The 21,133-nt window shown below is 33.5% G+C and overlaps 1 protein-coding gene across 1 annotated transcript in view; it reads right to left on the minus strand.

Annotated features, from left to right (window-relative positions):
• Window positions 1-4,575: 4,575 nt before the first annotated feature.
• Smp_132200 (putative shoc2) overlaps window positions 4,576-21,133 on the minus strand; it is a gene marked incomplete at both ends in the record, with an annotated part of 33,561 nt that continues 17,003 nt past the window's right edge. The window contains 3 exons of the mRNA XM_018798952.1: window positions 4,576-4,628; window positions 7,965-8,032; window positions 10,270-10,427. Of these exons, the coding sequence (XP_018650790.1) occupies window positions 4,576-4,628; window positions 7,965-8,032; window positions 10,270-10,427 (279 nt within the window). The remainder of the gene's footprint in view (window positions 4,629-7,964; window positions 8,033-10,269; window positions 10,428-21,133) is intronic.

Consider the following 21,133-nt stretch of genomic DNA (forward strand, 5'->3'; position numbering starts at 1 on the left):
TTTGGGTGCTCGGACAGTATCCCAGACCTCATACAAATCAAATGATTTGTGTGGCGCATATATATCTGGTGCATCTTCGTACCAATGTTTATGTGTTTAAATAAATAAATAAATCAACATTGTTTTACAAACTCAAGAGAAAATTAAAGAGTTTTATGATCAACTGTTTATAATATTGAGCAACTATACCCTAATTAGTTATTAAGCTACTCATTTAAAACAACAACACTAATTTTGTGAATAAAGAAAACAATGAAGATTTATACACTGTTAAAGGCTTCTTAGTCACAAGTCACGTTGAATAATTTTACGAAGTAAACAATTTAACTAAGATAGGAAACAAAGATTAATCATATTCAAATTTAAATGAATACTTTAGCATGAATAAAATTTGATCTGATCTAATCGAAGGAATAAGTGACTTCATGAAGCAGTATAATTCCCAGAGTTGAATTACACAGTCATTTTATAGAATGTAGAACGATAAACGAGACTGCGATCAGGAACGCACGGAAATCCAGATGTATATATAATTTAACGCGTTATTTTGTTGATACTGTTCATTTTTTCTGTATAGTTATCGTAATATATACATGGCACATTTCGTGAACATTTATGTACAATATAAAAGTACTTTACATCATAGACCGACGTGACACGGAGAACCAATATTACCAAAGAGTGTTTGAGAGATAAATCATCCAAGTTTCAAACTCGTTAGATTTATTTTATTATTTATTTAAACACATGAATATTGGAAGAAAGGGACACCAGATATATACGCGCCACACAAATCTCATTTGATTTGTGTAAGGGCTGTGACACTGCCCAGGTGCCCAAACTGAAGCAGGTGGTTTTCTAAGGGGGCCACACCTCGAGCCCTCAACCTAAAGGTCTGATCCATCAGGCAGTGGAGTATCGTGAGGAAATGCAGTCCCATGGTAGACAGTGACCAACGATTGATTCATACGCCATTTGTTCCTTCAGGATCCTGGAGCCCATGTTCACCATTAGTTTGGAATCGGGGTTTTCCTACTCCCCTAGGTGGACTTGCCGTGTTCATCAACCCGGTTAAAGCGCCGGACATTTGATTTTCGTCTTCTCACTTTCGTAAACAACACCCCGCCACGAGAAGGCAGTGATTAGGACTTCCCTGACAGTGGTTGTATACGCGTGGCTATATGAAAGCATTTCGAGAGGGAGAGCGAACTCTTACACTCTTGGTCGTCTCAGGGCGTTTGGGGGCATCAGGTACACAACATCACACACACACACATAAACAACACAACCTTGGGCATAACCATTAGGTTACATCATAAGCATGATACCAATTAAACCATTGTATCAAATTCTAAGTCTATATTTTTAAGTTCTATCAATTTGAGATAAAGTGAAACGCTTAGTTATGTTCTGTTTCGTTGATATTCGTAATTAAAAATTACATTTCAAGTTAAAATACAATTCGGTAAAATATAATCATTGACTAAAGTTTCATTTAACATTATACTATTCATTTAACCTTAATTATATTTAATATAAACGAATATAAATTGAAATCATACTTATATATGTTATCATTACAGATAAATAAAAATATAATCAGTATGTCACTATTATTATTATTACAATCACTTATCTATCTTGTTAATTCAACATGTAATTTATTACAAATTTAGTAGTGATCAAATTGACATATTAAATTTACATTATGATAATGGTAATATGTAAATGTTTTCAACAATAGATTATTACTATTATTATTATTAGTTATGTAATATGGACAAAGGTTAATTTAGATACATATTTTTGACTGATATTCATATGTTAATTAAAATTTTTTAAAAATGTTATTTTTGATTCAATTAAAACAACATACGATTGTATTCATCATTTAATTAACTAATAATAATAATGATAAAGTTAATACTGATATTATGATGAACTAATTCATTGTAATTACCATAAGACATGAAATGAATGAGTATGGTACTTGTTGATTATAATTTTAAACAAAGATAATAATAATAACAAACGGCGAGACTATAATTTATAGACAAATCAATCAGATCTTGGATTTGGGCACGAAATTCATTCATCTATTTGGCTAAATAGCATTATTGGCATTATAGCTGGTGTCAGCTCGTGATGAAAACCTTGAATCTAATTCCTCACACTTTTTTATGACCCTCATTTAGTCCTAGTTAGTAGGCGAACATTCTCAAGGTCACTTCAGCATCGCTCAAAGGTCGTTCATAAATTATAGTCGCACTAAAAATGACAACCAATCGACCAAACAATATTCACAGTCCAGTTAACTGTGAAGATTTATGAGTGGTAAAGAGAAACAGCCATTCAATCAAGATTGTAACGTCAGTCGGTACACATACTGTCTGTAAACCCATTGTGAAACTTATGTATTTAAAAAAAATAATCTAGAAATAACTATGAATTGAGAAGTAATAGGCTTCAAATTGAGGGATCTTATGAGTATTCTGTAGAACTGGGTGATTATTTTTTCTAGAAATTGATGTCAATCTGAGGACGGTTGAAAATTAAACAGCTAAGCAAAACTCTATACTATTTTATTTTTATCATATTATTCAATAATGGGCAGTTATAACCAAAAACAAGACTTTGAGATCTGAAAGCTGACTATGATTTGAAGTCTCCGATTCGGACTAAATATCTGTCCAATACTCATTGAATTTTGTCGACGTTATAGCTGAAAATACTATTACGCTATTAGCTTTTCATTTGTTATGATGTAACAAATATGTTGAATTCTGAACTATTCAGTTTATGTGTGTTAGCGATATGCATCGGTTCTGCAGATCAAATTAAATTGACCAGGATCTTGATCTGCAACCTATTGGTTAGAATGATTCTTTTAACCATTAAGCTACCTTACTATTTTTATATGTAATAGGTAATGTTGAAACTGAGGAAAAACTCATGTGACATAACACCACCATTCAATGATAATGAATTCAATAATTGTTCAGAGTGTAGCTACATTACCTAAATAAATTCAATATTGCAGAGGTTTTATAAAAACATAAAAATTCTTACGACAGGAAATAATTGTTGGTGTTGATGAGTGATTTTTCAAGATTTACAAAATCAAATTCGAATCAAATAAGTTTTAAGGAAATCATAATCATAACTCCTGTTAGTTACGTATAAATGATTTCAAAGAATGATTTGCGTATCGCCCATGATTAACATGATTTACGAGTACACACACAGACGAAGATGACATTCATATTGTTTTAACAACTAAAATGTACAATCAGTAGTTGGATGACTTCTAGTACGAAGTGATTCCAAGTTGGTTCTGCATACGGTGCAATATAAGTGGCTAATAGTTCAGTTGACTAATTCAGTTGGCGTAATGTAAAAAATGAAGTTGACTCAATAAGTGGGAAACTCTTAGAAATGATTATCAATCACCAAAAAAAAATGTGTACAGTTCATAAAAGATATAAATATGGAATAAAAGAGTAGCATTTTTATTCTGTCCAGAAAACATAGTTACTTTGTATCATTTACCAATACATTATCGCGTTTTAACAAATATTTCACAAGATATCTGTTTCTGGGTTATCTGTAACAAGGATAGACCATTCAAAAGTGTTTCAAATAAACACGTTAGTCTCCAATAAACGATTCCCCAAAAAGAAGATATCCGTGTATAAGTTAGATGATAATATCCAATAATCCATACCTGTGAGATTTTCGTCAGTGTTTGATAGCAACCCTAGTAATCTGACGTGTAAAATATCCTTTCTACCAGTTAATTGTTATATATGGTACCATTTTTCTAATATGACTGATAGACCCAATATTAGTCGACAGAAAACCTGAAAAAATCATCGCCTACTTAACGTAAGTAATGAGTAACAAAGTAGAGTTCAGTGCAATTGATAGTGTTATGCAGACGTTAAATGACTGGCATCAATAAGTTATGCTTTTAACTCAGTTGGTAATATTTTTAGAAAAAAAACAATGACTCAGAAAAAAACTTCTCTATGATCTGTGGTTAAAATCTTAAAGTAAAGTTATTAGGTCAGTAAGTACAAAGAAAATTGGTTTAAACTACAAGATTTTTAGATAAGTTAGACAGAAAGAGAGAAGGTTAATGACTCAACTACATACAGTAAATATGATCGCCATCGGCAGGACTATAATATACGGATGAATCAAACAGATTGAAGAGAACAACTCATGAATCTTAGGGCGAAATACATTCGTCTAGATAGTTCAATAACATTTTGGTTTCATAGCTGATATCAGTTAGTGATGGAAACCTTAACCCTGACTCCTAGCTCTAATTCCTCACAATAATTTATAATCTCATTTTAACCTTGTGAAGTGGTTGGAGTTCCTTAAGGTCACTCTAGTTTCACTTTAAAGTTATCTGTAAGTGATCATCTTCTCCCAATATCATTGTACCAGTTTGTTAAGATGGGCTAACATCAGCCTATCAGAATATCACCGCCTTTTATTCTACTTCATTTCAGTTTGTATTATAAAACATAAATGCACTAAAACGTTTCTTTTACAGTAATTGGTGCTTTATTGTTGGTCCGCTATGTGATGCTCTTTCTTTTTCTTTAGTGAAGCAAAATCTATACAATACCAGAGAGAAAGACAGCTTGTGAACTACTTCAAATGTCGCATTGTAACGAAATAAAAAAGTGTACTGGTTCAAATAATTCTATACAAATCATAGTATTCATCAATATTTATTTGTTTGTGTATACACATAATAAATTGACGGATCAATTTCTACATATTGTTTAAGGTCATATTTTCACGTGTAACATATTCTATGGGGTTTTTTCCGCATAAAAACTCATTTTGTACAAAAAAACTCAAATAACAGCACATGACTAATTCACAAATGAGCTAGAACGCGTGGGCGATGATATTAAACCACAGGTACTTTTTTTCGTACGGAACAACAAGTATCTAGTCTAAATTAACATAGATTAGACTGAATCTCGTTAATCATTTATGATGAAAATACAATAAATGTACAATGCATGGTTTTATGTTAGTTAAAATGTATACACTTGTAGAAATATATTAACAACAAACGTACCTTATTTGTGGTGAGCAGAAAAAGAGGTGACCATGTTTCGTTTATAAAGACAAGAAATCAGTTAAACAGCCTTTAGCAACTCTAATAACAATCATTATTTTAGATTTTCGAGGAACCCATGTAATGTAATTACCAAAGCCAAATATCTATTTACAAGTGATTCTATATTAAGTACATAGATTTCAATGTTTATTGAGGTCTGAGGCAACGGTGTGGTTGTACTGGCATCCACAGAAATGCTGATTTTCACGACGAAAGAAAGGGATTAGAAAAAGTCAGTCCTAAAAATGTCACCTGACTTAGCCCCATAGTTTTTCGTCTCAAATGGTAAGTCCTCTGAATTACGGAGCTGACAAGTAAAAAAGGTTTTGCAAAAAGACCGCGCGTGACCAGCCATAAGCAGTTGTCCTTTGGGCTTTATGATTATGCTCCGAGATCGCTAAGACCAATTAAGACCTAGTTTCCTTTACAAATCTCTCATGAAAAATATCCATTTACAGTGTGGTCAACTCGGGAGGGACAACCTCTCCTATATCTCTAACAACACTCTAGATTACCTTGTTCACGATCAAATCCCTTCGTCACTCGAGTATTTATCCTATCCTTAGTATCCACTCTTCTCCCACGACCTTAATACCATGTGCCACCAACGCTAACAATTCGAGTTCATGAAATGCTATTGTTGATCCCCTGAAACAACTCTATGATATACATGTTGGAGCATTCAATATTCGAAACATACGTCAAATGACACAACAGACTTCCTTATCTAAGTCCTTAGAATTTAGTGTTATTGACGTAAGCTTTTTTACGGAAACAAGAATGAATGATCAAAGTGATGTCTTTCGCTTGACGTCAATATAGAGAACTGATGCGATATATCCTGATGTAGCTTGTAACCTACCCGCTTCTGCTTGTGGTCTCGAATGTGTAGGTCAAAACAGAGAATAGACTCTTTTAAACTGGATCATGAGAGACAGTCGACTGTATACTCTTCGATTAAATAGGGCAGTAAGAACTCGGAAAGATATAATTAATTCTTCGTCGTTGTTGGCTATGCTTTCACTGACTGCAGTTTAGGTGAAGCAAAGGATCAGTTTTACAGAAACCCTTTCGATCAACTTTGAAAAGCCAAACACACATACATTTTAATTGTAGTAAGGGGTTTTAATCCCCTGGTGGGTAGTCTAAAAAAGTGAAGGACACTTGTGTAGGTCTTAAGATGTTCCATTTAAGCGAACGGAAAACGTCTAACGTCTGCTGCAACTGTGCTTAGACAACTACCTAGTTTTAACAAGCAACAAATTTGAGCATAAGGAAGGATATAGTACAATATGGTGGAGGTACGGTAGAAAACTAACGTCCATTCAGAAGCATATGTTTAGACTGTGATCGGGTTTTAATGTGAGGATACATCTGTGAGTCTAACTGGAAGCAGAAAAGACAACAGGAAAACCGACTCAAAATCCAGCTTAACGACGAAAAATGCAAAGGTATACTACATGAAAAAACAATGAATCTTAAGAGTGATGTTCAACCCGATGTAGATTGGAGTGATGCTCAAACAACTACGACAACAGAAGTGATATTTGACCAGTAACTTAAACCAAAAGTTTAGGCGAAATCAGTAAATATCGGTGGCGTCTTTTGAACTAATAAAATGTACAAAAACATATTAGGTTTCGAACATGATGAGAAGCAAAGGGAGCTTAAATATAGAGTGAAAACAGTCAACACATTGATCGAAAGCGATAGTGGGGAGTCAAAGAAAAAGTGATGGAAAGTATTTGATCGTAGATATCCTTGAATCATTGATCGTGTGCATTGCGAACACCGAGTAAATAACGTTGAGGTTAAACACCGGTTACTAGGTAAGGATCACAAGCCAATTAGTGAAGTATTGAATATTTATCGACTGGAGTGGATGGAACATGTATTGCGTATGCCCAGCTACCGCCTACCTTGATGGACAATGATGGCTGGTACAGGAGTAGGTTGTAAGAAATCTAGGAATGTCAAACCGAAATGTGGCATCAGTGGATGAAATTATACAATTATACAAACTTCTACTGTTTATATTGACATATTTACTAACAAATCAAACATCAATTACCATTGATACAAATTGACCAATGAACAGTTCTAAGTCATAAAAACTCGTCAAGTATGATGTTTCTTAGTTAGAAAGAGGAAGATATAACTGAAGAAAATGCATAATGAGCCTGTGATAATAATAATAATAATAGTAATAATGGTAATAGATTCAATTCAATTGAATATTTATTATTGTCATATCAACTATTGCAAAACTACCACCTATGTTCTACATTTTTTTCTTGGAGAACTAACAAAACCGTCACGTGAATAAACAAATTTAAGCTAAGAATTCAGAATGAGATAACAAAACGAATTGACACTAATGATGAACAGTAATTTATTTTTAACTGTTGTTATCGTTGATTATCCATAGCTGTGTATATTATATATAATGTTATATTTAGTATGGTTGGGTTTTTGTATTTAGATTAAGGGAATGAATTATGAAGAATAAAGCATAAGTGGAAGGCTGTGATAAAGTAACAAGAGCTACTTATTCTTTCCCATAATATCAAATGCATATAAATATTTAATGGAGTTAGAAAATATTATTAGTTGATGAGAATAAAAAAGGAGTTAACTGGGAAAATAATTAAATTGTTTTAAAGTGAATGCAACTTAGTGATTTCAGTAGATTGGTCAAAACGTATACTATACGAAATTAAATATGCACCGAAATTTTGTTCAAGATTAAAATGAGAAAAAAACATTGGATAAACTAGATACAGTATACAGGTAACATGTGTAATGTTATTTCGCTTACCTATTTCAACAGGAATATCAGTAATGTCATTTTCACCGGCCATAATCACTTTCAATTTGGTAAGTTGTCTACGGGGATGTAAAGCGAAACAAGAAAATAAACGATAGATAAATAGTGGGAAGATAAATGGTTATTAGAGATATATGTTGTAATGGCAATTTTAAATCTAATAGGAGATATTCTTTTAAAAAAATATGCATCCAATCATCCGAGTCATTTAATGTTCAGGAAAAATGACGCTGTGTAAATGTACATATTCAAATTTGTTTGAGTCTTAATTCTTGGAGTTTCCGAGTGTTCTTTAACTTTTCAAAGTATTCTAAAATTGATTTCACCAACAAGTCCATTCCTTAAAAGTATATTTCAAATTTTATTATAAACACATAGCTTTATTGATAGTTCAAATCAGTTGTTGGTTTTTTTTTAACAGATTATTGGTATTTTCTTAATACGTTATCCAGTTTTTTAAAACCCGGATTACGTTTGGTGGTTTATTTAATTATGAATTGTTGTTATTTTTTTAATTCACAAAAAACCCTTCTGATATTATTATGTTAAGCGTAAATTAGTATTAGATAGTTGACAGTAGTCGACAGGATATTAAAAACTTAGGCGTCATACTAGTTGGTGCTCGTGAGTGGTAGTACCATCTAATTGCACGCTATCCAATGCAAGCTAGGAAGTATAACGGATAATAATGCGTAAAGAATGTGCTCTATACCTTATATATGAAATATTTATACCCAGATTGACTGAAATCTATTGTACAACGATTAATATTAGAAGAGTGAGTAGCATCTATCTCTAAAGCGTCGAATTACTCAACAGATTATTATAATAATACTATACAGTAACACTGTAGTAATATTATATTACTGACTATAATGTTATTGTAGAAAACTCAACTGAACTCTGGGTTCCAGTAATAATCATTTTAAAAACTAATAAAATAGTTGGAACTTTTAAATTGTCCCAGTCTAAGAAAACGAAATTGTTCTCGAGACTGGGTACAACAATTTGCAAAGTTATCATTGCTTTCAAAATTTGACTACTATTAAATACATGGTAAGTTAATAAATTATGATTACCTTTAAGAATGGGATAGATTTGGACCTATTAAAAGAGAAGTGAAATTCTACACCAGAATATCTTTTTTTTATTTAAAAAAAACGACAGTCATCCATGATTCAGTGCGTGCATATTCTATAATGCTGAAGGTTCGTAATGATCGATAGCACAAGGTAAATATGAAAGCAGACTTCAAGTATGCAAATTGTCTGACTGTTTCTTCACCAGATCAGTAATGATAAAACGATTTGAAGAAAAACTACCGACAGTGAGATTGGGATAGATATTATATGTGCATCATTCTAACTATTCTTATGGAACACTGTTTATCATCAGTTGATTTTATTTTTGTATGCTCATAAATGTTTATCATGTTGGCTAGTAAAAAGTATCGATCAATTCGATTAAATGAGGCTATTTTTATTCTCATCTGGTTGACATTAAACATTATATTACAAGGGTGAAATTTTTTATTGAGGATCATAATTTTTATAATTTATGCAGAATGGGCGTTGTAAAAATGAACTCAAAGAAAATTCGATTTATGTATTGGAAAAAACTATATCCAACTATTTTGTTCGTCATATAAGATCGATTCACTCTTAAGTAAACAAGTGATTTTGATTTCATATTATAGCTACTTCTTTTTTACTGTTTTATATGATTAGGTTTAAGATCCGTCTCAATCTACTTTCAGGTTGAATTATTAATAAAAGAAATGAACTGATTACAGCTTACCATTTTAGAAAGCCCGGTTTTAGGCTGGACATAATGGACACCCTATATACTTAAGAGATTATTATTAATTTTTACAAATATGACTTATCAGTCATTTCAATAACAAATTTATCAATCTCCACCTTTTGTATTACTTATTCATGTATCCTTAATCGCAGTATAACATTCACTAGTTCAACGAAAACTTACTATGTATTTTATATTGAATATTGGAAATCAACATTTATGAACACAGAACCGTACATAATTTGAAGAGAATATCATATACATATGTATCTATAACCGATGTCTGATGTGTTTAAGTAATGCTGAATAATTTTATACAGTTGGTACATAAAGGTCATTAATTAAGAAATTCATTTCAATGTGTATGATCTATTATTTTGAGCATAAGCGATTAGGTATAAATTTCCGTTAAAAAGAAATGAATGCTACTATCATTACCTTCACTACTAAACAGAATGAAAAATAAAAATGACAATTAATGTCACGAGCTTACCCAATACTTGCAGGAAATGTTTTTAATCTATTACATAGAACATTTAATTCTTGTAATGATGTTAAACCTGATAAATCATTTGGTAAAGATTCTAATAAGTTTGATTCCAAATCCAGGATACGTAGTTTTGATAACTGTGTAATTTCATCAGGTAAAGACTTCAGATCCAAATACCCAAATATGTAATAAACAAAACGGATCCATTGAAAGAGATAAAGAGATAAAAGTGAAATTAAGTTTTCATGTTGTTTTAAAGAACACAAGTACACTATATATAACAAAAGGTTTTTATTTGTACTAAATTATCTAATATAATTTATTTTCCAAATTGATTTTCTATCAGGTTCAGTTACCAAAAAAAACAACAAATAAACAGAGAATCAACCTGTTTATTTTAAGTAGGTGTGCTATAAATAGATTATTGCTTTTTTTGGTAATAGTATAAATAAATAAATAATTGAATGATTGGAGTGAAATATACAGATGAACAAAAGAAAAAATAAACAGTAAACAATTCATTACTTCTAGTTGTCTTATTTTACTTTATTTTTTTTTTAAAAAAAAGAGACCAGTGAAATAAATACAGTTTAAGATAATAGACACACACACACAATTAATCAGTCAAAAAAAGGTGAATAAAGACTATACAGTTCGCTTACTAAATTTATATATTCATATATAGTTTAATCTTTATTTATACAGTTAAAATTAATCTTTTGATAAATTGATTAAACAAATTTTTATCAAGTGGTTTCTATTTTTTTTTTTCTTCAAAGTATTACATACATCAAGCTATAAGTTAGGTTAACAGTGAATATATTCATAGTTTAATGTATAGGTCAAGTCACTATGAGATATATTTTATATATTACAGCATAACTTAGACAAAATATTGCATGAAGATTATGAGAAAAGAGGAAACTTTCAAATATTACAGGTTAAAAGACACATACACATCTCCAATGAAACTGTTGTGACTTTTTATATAAGAACTCTCGTCTAAATTAGAGCGAATAGTTTCACAGTATTTGAGCGCCGAGTTGATGTAAGACATTAAATAGGAATAATATATTTGTAAAATATCTCACATCACACACCTCTTACACACTAATATATATACCTAGTTTAGACTTTGTTAACGTTGATTGGATGACCTATCCAGTGTACAATGAACCCGGAGAACCATGTACCTATTTATATTCGATAATTTTGATGTTTGATTATAATTCCTTGAAAAAGCTTGGACCAGATCGCCAGGCGAAACGTTGGATTTACTACAAATTTATTCGCTGAGATTTTACAAATATATTATCCCTATTTAATGTTGTGACTTTTGCTCGACTAATTTTCACGTGATGTGGTCACCAATCGGAATATGACTCATATACTGTGCCACGACAATGACGTATTAACCGGTATGAAGAGGCTGGCGTTCTTATTGGTCCTTTTCCTGCTTAATCCTGTCTGTCGAGTCTAGAACACCAATATCAGCTTCAATTGTACGAATCATTTGTTTCAGACATACTGAGTTTATATACAAACAAACCAGACTGCATCATACCATAAAATAAAAAAATAATAATTACACAAGATAAAGATAAAAGTGGTTGTGATTGTGAGAGGCTGTAACTAATAAGTTAGGAATGACTAACGAATATTAAACCGTATAATAAAAGTTTATAGGTCAAATGGAAGCTTAAAATAGAAGGAATATAAATATAAATAACCTAGTTACTCAGTAAACTCCACCTGTAGCCCCTTCGTGGGCTACTGCCGGTCCCGAGCCGGATAAAAGAGGAAGGTTGGGCATGGGGTTAGCGACCCCATTCCGTAGAAAAAATAACTCGCTAAAAAAACACTAACCAGGGAACATTATTCAAACCATTTAAACTCTGCCCTGGGAGTTAGAAAGTCTTCATTTAGAAGAGTTACGACGCTTCATGGTGAAAGCCGAGTTCCTTCGGAAGCCACGAGACCGATGCCCCTCCAGACAACCAGAAAAATTTTTTTTATAGGTACATGGAATGCTTGTACAATGTGGGAGACCAGAAGAGTCTCCCAAATCGCTGCATAAATGAGGAAATACAATCTGGAGGTGCTTGGGATTAGTGAAACATATTAGATGTAGGTTGGACAACAACAACTAGCTTCAGGAGAGCTTCTCTTATACTCCGGTCATGAAGAAGAAAATGCCCCACATACATAAGGAGTTGCATTGATGCTGTCCAGAAAAGCACAAAATGCACTTATAGGATGGGAATCTCATGGACCAAGGATCATCAAAGCCTCCTTCAAAACAAAGAGAGAGGGCATTACAATGAACGCCATCCAATGATATGCGCATACCAACGACTACGATGAAGACGCTAAAGACCAATTCTACGATAGGCTGCAGTTGATCTTCGAGAAGTGCCCAACCAAGGACCTGACCATTCTGATGACGTCATGAGACGACATGGACTGGAAGAAAGGAACGAAAATGGTGAGAGATTTGCAAAACTATGTGCCTTTAATAAACTGGTCATGGGCGGCACTATATTCCCACACAAACGCATTCACAAAACCACATGGACTTCACCGGATCACACTATACAGAACCAAATCGACCGCATCAACAAAATGTTCAAGAGGACGATGAAGGATGTGAGAACCAGGAGAGGAGCTGGTATAGCATCAGATCATCATTTACTGGTGACCAAGAAGAAATTAAAACATAAGTAATGGACAACGGGGCAGACAACATCACAAAAATTTATTAAGGCCTATCTTCGGGATACTGACAAGCTCAACAAATTGAAGATAGCCCTCAACAATAATTTCCAGACCTTTCATGATTTACTCAATGGCGAGGGAACTACTATGGAGAGCAACCGGAAAGGGATAAAAGAGGCAATCATTTCAACACGTCGGGAGGTTCTCGGCCACAAGAAGCACCATCATAAGGAATGGATCACTGTTGGTACACTGGATAAGATTGAAGAAAGGAGGAACAACAAGGCAGTAATCAATACCAGCCGAACAAGAGCAGAAAAAGCCAAGTAACAAACCGAATACACAGAAGTAAACAAGCAAGTGAAGGGGAGCATCAGAACCGACAAAGGTAAATATGTGAAAGCCCCCAAACGCCCTGGTACGGCCGAGAGAGGAGAGGGCGAGTCCTCTCTCTCGAAATGCTTTCACACGGCTACGCGTATACACAAATCGAATGAGATTTGTGAGGTGCATATGTAAGGCGTATACAACCACTACCAGGGAAGTCCTACTCATTGCCTTCTCGTGGCGGCGGTGTTGTTTACGAAATTGAGAGGACGAAAAGCGAATGTCCGGCGCTTTACCGGGTTGGTGAACACGGAAAGTACATCTAAGGGAATTGGAAAACCCTGATTCTAAATCAATGGTTCACATGGGCTCCAGGATCCTGAAGGAACAAATGGCGTATGAATCAATCGTTGGTCACCGGCTACCATGGAACTGCATTTCCTCACGATGCACCACTGCCTTGTGATCACACCTTTAGGTCGAAGGCTCCGGGTGTGGCCGCTTAAGAAAAACACCTGCTTCGGTCTGGGTACCCGGGCAGTATCATAGCCCTCACACAAATCAAGTGAGATTTGTGTTACGCGTATATATCTGGTGCCCCTTTGTACCAATATTTATGTGTTCAAATAAATAAATAATAAATAAAGGTTGTTGCTGATAGTTTCTGGCCAACGGAACTGAAGTATTTTGCGTATACAAGTGTTAATAAGCACTTGTATCTTCTGGATGATTGCTTTCGCAGTTGTCCAGGTTTCCGCTCCATACAGTAGAACTGTCTTATTATTTGTATTGAAAATCCTGATATTGGTGTTGGTTGACAGTTGTTTTGAGTTTCAGATGTTCTTTAGTTGTAAATATTCTGCTCTTGCTTTGCTGATCTGCGTCTTCACATCTGTATCAGATCCACCGTGTTCATCGAAGATACTGCCCAGACATGTAAAGGATTTCATATCCTCCGAACCTTCTCCGTCAAGTGTAATTCGATTGGTGCATGCTGTATTATATCGGAGAGTCTTGCTTTTCCCTTTGTGTATATTAAGACCTACTGCTGCTACACTAGTGGTCTTCTCCTGCATTTATGGTTGCGTGTGTGATAGAAGAGTCGGATCATCTGCGAAGTCTAACTCGTCCAGCTGCATCGTAGCTGTATCCCGTGCTTCCCTCCAGATATTGACGTCTTCATAATCCAGTCGATCACCAGGAGAAAGAGAAAGGGTAAGAGTAAGCAACCCTGCCTGACACCGGTTTTTACCTCGAATGAGTAGGTGAGTTGTCCTCCATGAATGACTTTGCACTTGAATCCATCATAGGAATTCCGTATGATATTGACTATCTTCTCAGGCACGCCGTAGTGTCGAAGAAGCCTCCATAGTGTTGTCCTGCCCAGGCTATCAAGTACTTTCTCGAAGTCAATGAAGTTGTTGTAGAGTGATGAATTCTATTTAATTGATTGTTCCACAATGATACGTACATTTGCGATTTGGTCAGTACACGATCGATCCTTACGAAATCCAGCCTGTTGAACTCGAAGTTGGGCCCACTATGGAGTCCCTCATTCTGTTTAACAATACCCTGTTGAAGACTTTTCCTTGTATTGAGAGAAGAGTGATGCCCCTGTAGTTATCACACTTTCTGAGATCGCCTTTTTTGGTATTTTGATTAGAAGTCCTTCTTTCCAGTCTGTTGGTGCTTGTTCTTCATCCCGAATCTTACTGAAGAGAATGTGGAGTATCTTTGCAGTTGCTGCTACATCTGCTTTCAGTGCCTCTGCCGAAATGTTGTCTGGTCCTGTTGCTTTGCCGCTCTTGATTTGCCTAATGGCCATGCTGATCTCTTCGATTGTTGGTGGGCCAACATCGATCGGGAGGTCTGTGGGTGCTGCTTCGATGTTGGGTGGATTCAATGGGGTTGGTTGATTTAAGAGTCCCTTAAAATGCTCTACCCACCTGTTTCGTTGATCTTCAATGTTGGTGATTACCTTGCCTCCCTTGCTTTTCACTGATCATTCTGGTTTACGGTAATTTCCAGCGAGTTTCTTTGTTGTGTCACACAGTTGTCTCATGTTTACTTCTCTTGCAGCCTTTCCGCCGTCATTGCTAAATCTTCAACTTATTTATTGTCATTCCATTTAATTGTTTGAGGGCTATGATACTGCCCGGGTGCCCAGACCGAAGCAGGTGTTTTTCTTAAGCGGCCACACCCGGAGCCTTCGACCTAAAGGTCTGATCCATAAGGCAGTGGTGCGTCGTGAGGAGATGCAGTCCCATGGTAGCCGGTGACCAACGATTGGTTCATACGCCATTTGTTCTCTCAGGATCCTGGAGCCCATGTGAACCATTGATTTAGAATCAGGGTTTTCCAATTCCCTTAGATGTGCTTTCCGTGTTCACAAACCCAGTATAATATTAGTCCATTGATTGCTTTTAGAAGTTCTCCGTAACTTAATCTTCGCTAGCATATCACAGAAATTAGTAAACAAAAGCAAAATCAATCAATCAAATGAACAGCTAATTAATTATTTCATCTATGAAGAATAAAACGAACAAACACGATATACTCTTAAGTATAGGTTGTATTAGTATTATGAAGCTGTGTTCTACTTGCTCTTGTTGTAAAAATACACAAAGTCACAATAAAACCATATTATTAAATAAATAAATCACCATGTGTTCATCACACACAGGTGACTAGTATCTAAATGAATTTTTTGAAGTTCTGGTAACAAGTCATAACCTGTTAATTCAACTAAATGATGATTAAGTTACTAACTAAACAATGACAATGGATGAAGATTCCTTGTAGTAAAGTTTAAGTTTCAATTTAATAGTACGATTCGCTACAATAAACACTGTTTAATTTACCTCTCTATAAAATAGACTTCATTTAATTATACATTTTTCTTTTTGGACGAAAAGGTAATCATCTATTCATAACAATTTGAAATGTAGTGTTCACTGGCTTACATATTCAGCAATTCATTAAAGTTATAAATATATTATACATAAACGACAATAAAACAGCTTATTCCGAAAATGTTCAACATCATTTGTTATAAAAAAATAAGATGATAAAAATGATCGATTTATTAGAATTGAATGTATTTCAAGACCAGCCAAAACTATAAGTCACAGAAAAACCGTAGAAACAAATATACCTAGTAGATTCTATTATTGGGACAGATCTGAACAGCACGATGAAGCTTTCAGAGGCTCTAAAGGAGCCGAAGAGATTCCGTCACATCAGAACTTGATAGAACCTTCCAGAATATCAATGAAACATGTTATGACCGAACAATTGTACAGCTTTCCTACTTCAAGGTTGGCTGAATTATAATGACGTTATCGTCAATACTAAAAAAATTATAAATGTTCTTATTTTTTGTTAATTTTTGACTCTAACCCAATAGTCACTTCCCCTGATTTCTCCGTTTTTTTGATTTGCGACTGTGGAGTTCTACACGTCCGAGTACCGTATTCTGCTGTAATCAAGTAGATAGCGTAAGATTTATTTCTTCAGCTAAAGGAAATAATTCAGCCTTACACAAAACCCAACGACTATTACGATCCTTCAGTATCACTGATTGATCTCAGCCGGATGAAGATTAATACTGGAAAAAAACTCATCGTTTCAACACAGTGATTCACTAGCAGTCAAATTCTATGATTAATAAATATTGAAAGTAATTTCAGAGACACAAAATAATAAAAGAATGAATGAAAAAAATACGCCCCTTTTAGTTTGGAAAGGGTAGGAAGCTGGGTGGGCTATGTTAGTCATGGCAATAATGGTCACTATGTTGGCCCAACCTTCTTTTGAAAGCGTCAACAGATAAAGCTTCAGTCACGTGTTCGGGTAATAAATTCCATTCGTTGATGATATAAATGTGAAATTATTTTGAAGTAAACAATGGATTTAGTATACATGATTTCTATCCCGTTGAATAAATTTGAATTCACATACCGTAAAAATGTTTATAATTAATATGTATCTGAAATGTTATAATTATTTGTGATTGAACTATACAGGTTACTTTTGTTTTATACACAGATATTAATTAACCATCGAGTTTTGAACGAAGACGAGGTAGATCACGTTGTAAAATAAATGAATTTTTACAGAGAATTAATCTCAGTCAAATAATATTTTGGCAAACTAAATATCGATTCTAGGCAGAACCTGATTAGAACATAATAATGTAGCTAACTTACAATCACGTACAATTCAATATGAACAAGCCATTACACAATCAGCTGAAATAATGGAACTGTTTTGCATCCTACGGTCATTTTTAATTATAGAGATTCCATTGTTTTCTGTACATAACTCAACCTTTGAAGTATTCCTCTGATATTTTAGGGATTCTGTTTTCCGTCTGGGGTCAAATAATTAAACATTTCAACTGACTTGGAAGTAAGGGTGTAAAGTGCTCGGACAAGATTACCTAGCCAAAAGTGACAACCGAAGAGCTTAATGGATTTGATCATAAAAAAACAGTAAGTATAATCTATCAAAATTTAAAGAAAAATAACGCCGTAAATCTATTACTTTTCTGAAACATGCAATTTAAATTTAATCTGAATACCTTAGTAGAATGATATCAATAAGAACATATTTACATGTGTCGTTGGAACGAAATATCAATATCCAGTTGTATTGTATTTTTCAGTTAACTGACAAATGCATTATGATTTTAACATTTCACCAGTTAAATTTAGAAAGTTATTGAATTCTAACACAGTGATTGTATAGTGTAGTCCTTGAAACTCGAAAGACCTGTGGTCAAACTCGTGAAAAGTCGTAAATGCATACTGTCGAAAGATTTCTAAAGAGCACTATTTCTGTCTGTATGCTTTTTCAACTGATCCCAATGTTTGATGAAAATTATCTTTCAACTAAGTATGCAATGGATATGATCGGTAGAAGTGCAACAAATGTGGAAAAAACGGTAAGAATCAATCACACAAACCATTATTTTAAGGATAACTTTGAGGATTTTCTAGAAAAGAATGCTGAAAAACACATGAAGAGAAATCATCAGAACTGATCACCTATATTTTCTTATAAACTTTACATAACTACAGTAAGTTTAACCAATCAAGTTAAACACTTAATCTCCAAACACGATCAAAACATTCCAGTCTATGTCATCTGAAATAATTAGACTTATTATTTTCTCCTGGAAACGATAGTGTATTAAATACTGTTGTTTCCAAGGTGTAAATAGTTAAAGGAAAATAAATAGATTTATTTTACTCTGCTACAATTATTATTCTTGATAAATTAAAAACAACTACAAGAGTTTCATTATTGAGGGCATTTTAAAGATTTGTAGTGCCGCGATTCGTTAATCGTTCGTTTCGATAACCGATATAATTCTAATCTTAACGGCGCGTAAAATCAGAAGACAAAGGATAGCAGCAACTACAGTTTATTGTCGAATAACTCAGGTCAGAAAGTTAGCAACACCTGAGCAAATAATAACGAGCGAGTGAGCAGGCGAATAAGCGAAGGAAGTGAACGAGGCGGAAATGACATGCAGTGGAGATGGCTGGGAAGCCAACTCGAGAGCGAGGCGAAAGATGATGCGTATTGATACTACAGATTATCTAGTAATTCGTTAGCAGACGACTTCAATTTATGATACGTTAGGATTTACTAAGCATTATTATTTATTTAAACACATGAACATTGATACAAGGAGGCACCAAATATATATGCGTCACATTTCATCGTTTCATTTGTGTGAGGGATGAGATACTATCCGAGTGCCCAAACCGAAACAGGTGGTTTTCTTAGAGGGGCCACTCACCGAGCCTTTGACACAAAAGTCCAATCCTCAAGACACAGTTGGACCAACGTCAGGAGATGCAGTCCCATGGTAGGCGGTGGCCAACAATACGTTCATACACCATTTATTCCTTCAGGATCCTCCAGCCCATGTGGGACATTGGTTTGGAATCAGCGTTTTCTAACTCTCCTAGGTAGACCCTCCGTGTCCACCAACCCGTTTACAGAACTGGAAATTTGCTTTTCGTCCTCTCAGTTTCGTAAACAGCAACCAAACCACAAGAAGACAGTTAGTAAAACGTCCCTGACAGTGGTTATATATGTGTGTCCATGTGAGAGCATTTCGAGAGGGGTGTCGATCTCTCCCCACCCCCAGACGTACCAGAGAATAACTCTTGATTATACCAAGAATTGATTTGATATCAAGAAAAAAATTATTGTTTTCAACAAACAATACATTTAAAATATCTTTGTCAAACTATCAGTTAAAAGTTCTTCTTCAAAGAGATAACATGACAGAAACCAATAAGCCATATATAAATTATATATATATAATCTCAGAAATACAACTGTATATAAAGCAGTTTTCATTTTCCAGAATGCAAAACAAATGGTAACAACAAACAGATTCCTTATTATTCAAGTCACATTTACATTATATATATATATATATATATAGGTATGAGTAGAAAAAAGTAAATCATTGAAACAATCTAAAGCAAAATAAAGTGGTAGTTATGATAATTGTTATAGACAATAATCATATGAAGGAGTCATATGACATTTTTTGTTTAAATCAACTTAAACGACAGCTAAAATTAAAATATGAAAATGTTTTCAGAAAATAAAAATCTATACCATAACTCATATATATTTGAAATTATTTTACTATCGGTAAATCCTTTTTAAAAACACTTTTTTTTCCCTTTAAAATGATTATTCTTTTGCAGAAGCCAATATAAAAATAAACGGTACACTAGCAATGTAATATATATATATATATATATATATATATATAGGGTAACAAACTTCTTTTATTGTTCCCATATTTTCTCTGCATACTTTCATAGTTGACAAGTCAAATTAAAAAAAATCTTTTTCATCACAATGGTTCAGCACAGAACATTTGATGAGAATTTACACTTTAAAAAGAAATTAATTTGTTGAGTAATTCTTTTAAATTTGGTTTCATAAAAAGTTATTGATGATAGGCTTATTCTTTATCGAAATCTTAAAGTAGATGACATCATGAATTAATACAGATGTAAACGCGTGATTAGAAAAATATTATTAAATGAGTTATTTGAAGCAATTAATCCCTTTGATAAATTTCGATAATGTAATAAGAAGACGAAGATTATCAGAACTATGTAATATATTAGCGCAACGAATTATTACTTGGAGTATTAACTTGAGCAAAGATTTTTAAATTACCATGTTATTCAGATATTAGGAAATGGTCAATTTAAAGAATGTCATACTTGAATCTATCGTCTACAAATGTGTAAGTACACAATTTAGAAAAAGAAAACTGCTTATTATAGAAAAAGTTGACTGATTTATTGACGCAAGAAATAAGTACACAATATAGAATCTATGATTTGTCTTATTTAGCTTGAATAGATGATCAATTGTATCATTACAAAACAAAACAAAGTGCGAATCGAAACCAGTTACTTAAGCTTAGAAATTATAAGATGAAGAAATAACAACACTTCATGTCACATCATATTAACATTATATTAACATTTAAGTGAACAAAATCTTCTTTTGATGTAGAATAAGTAAAGGCAATAGAATCACAAACAAAATGTTAATGATAAATATATTTTTGGTTATATCCCAATCAGTATGACAGAAAATATATTCATTATTAACTTTCTACTCAACGCTCAATTTATTGGAAACTATCAAGTCTAACCATGGCGTTGATACCTTCAAACACGTTATTAAGGAATAGATAATAACAAGTGTGATAATTATTAGACTGTAAAAAAAATAAATTTCTTTCAGAATAATGATATATATATATATATAT

Source organism: Schistosoma mansoni, chromosome 3 (genome assembly GCF_000237925.1).
Source record: "Schistosoma mansoni strain Puerto Rico chromosome 3, complete genome".
Lineage (NCBI taxonomy): Eukaryota > Metazoa > Platyhelminthes > Trematoda > Strigeidida > Schistosomatidae > Schistosoma > Schistosoma mansoni.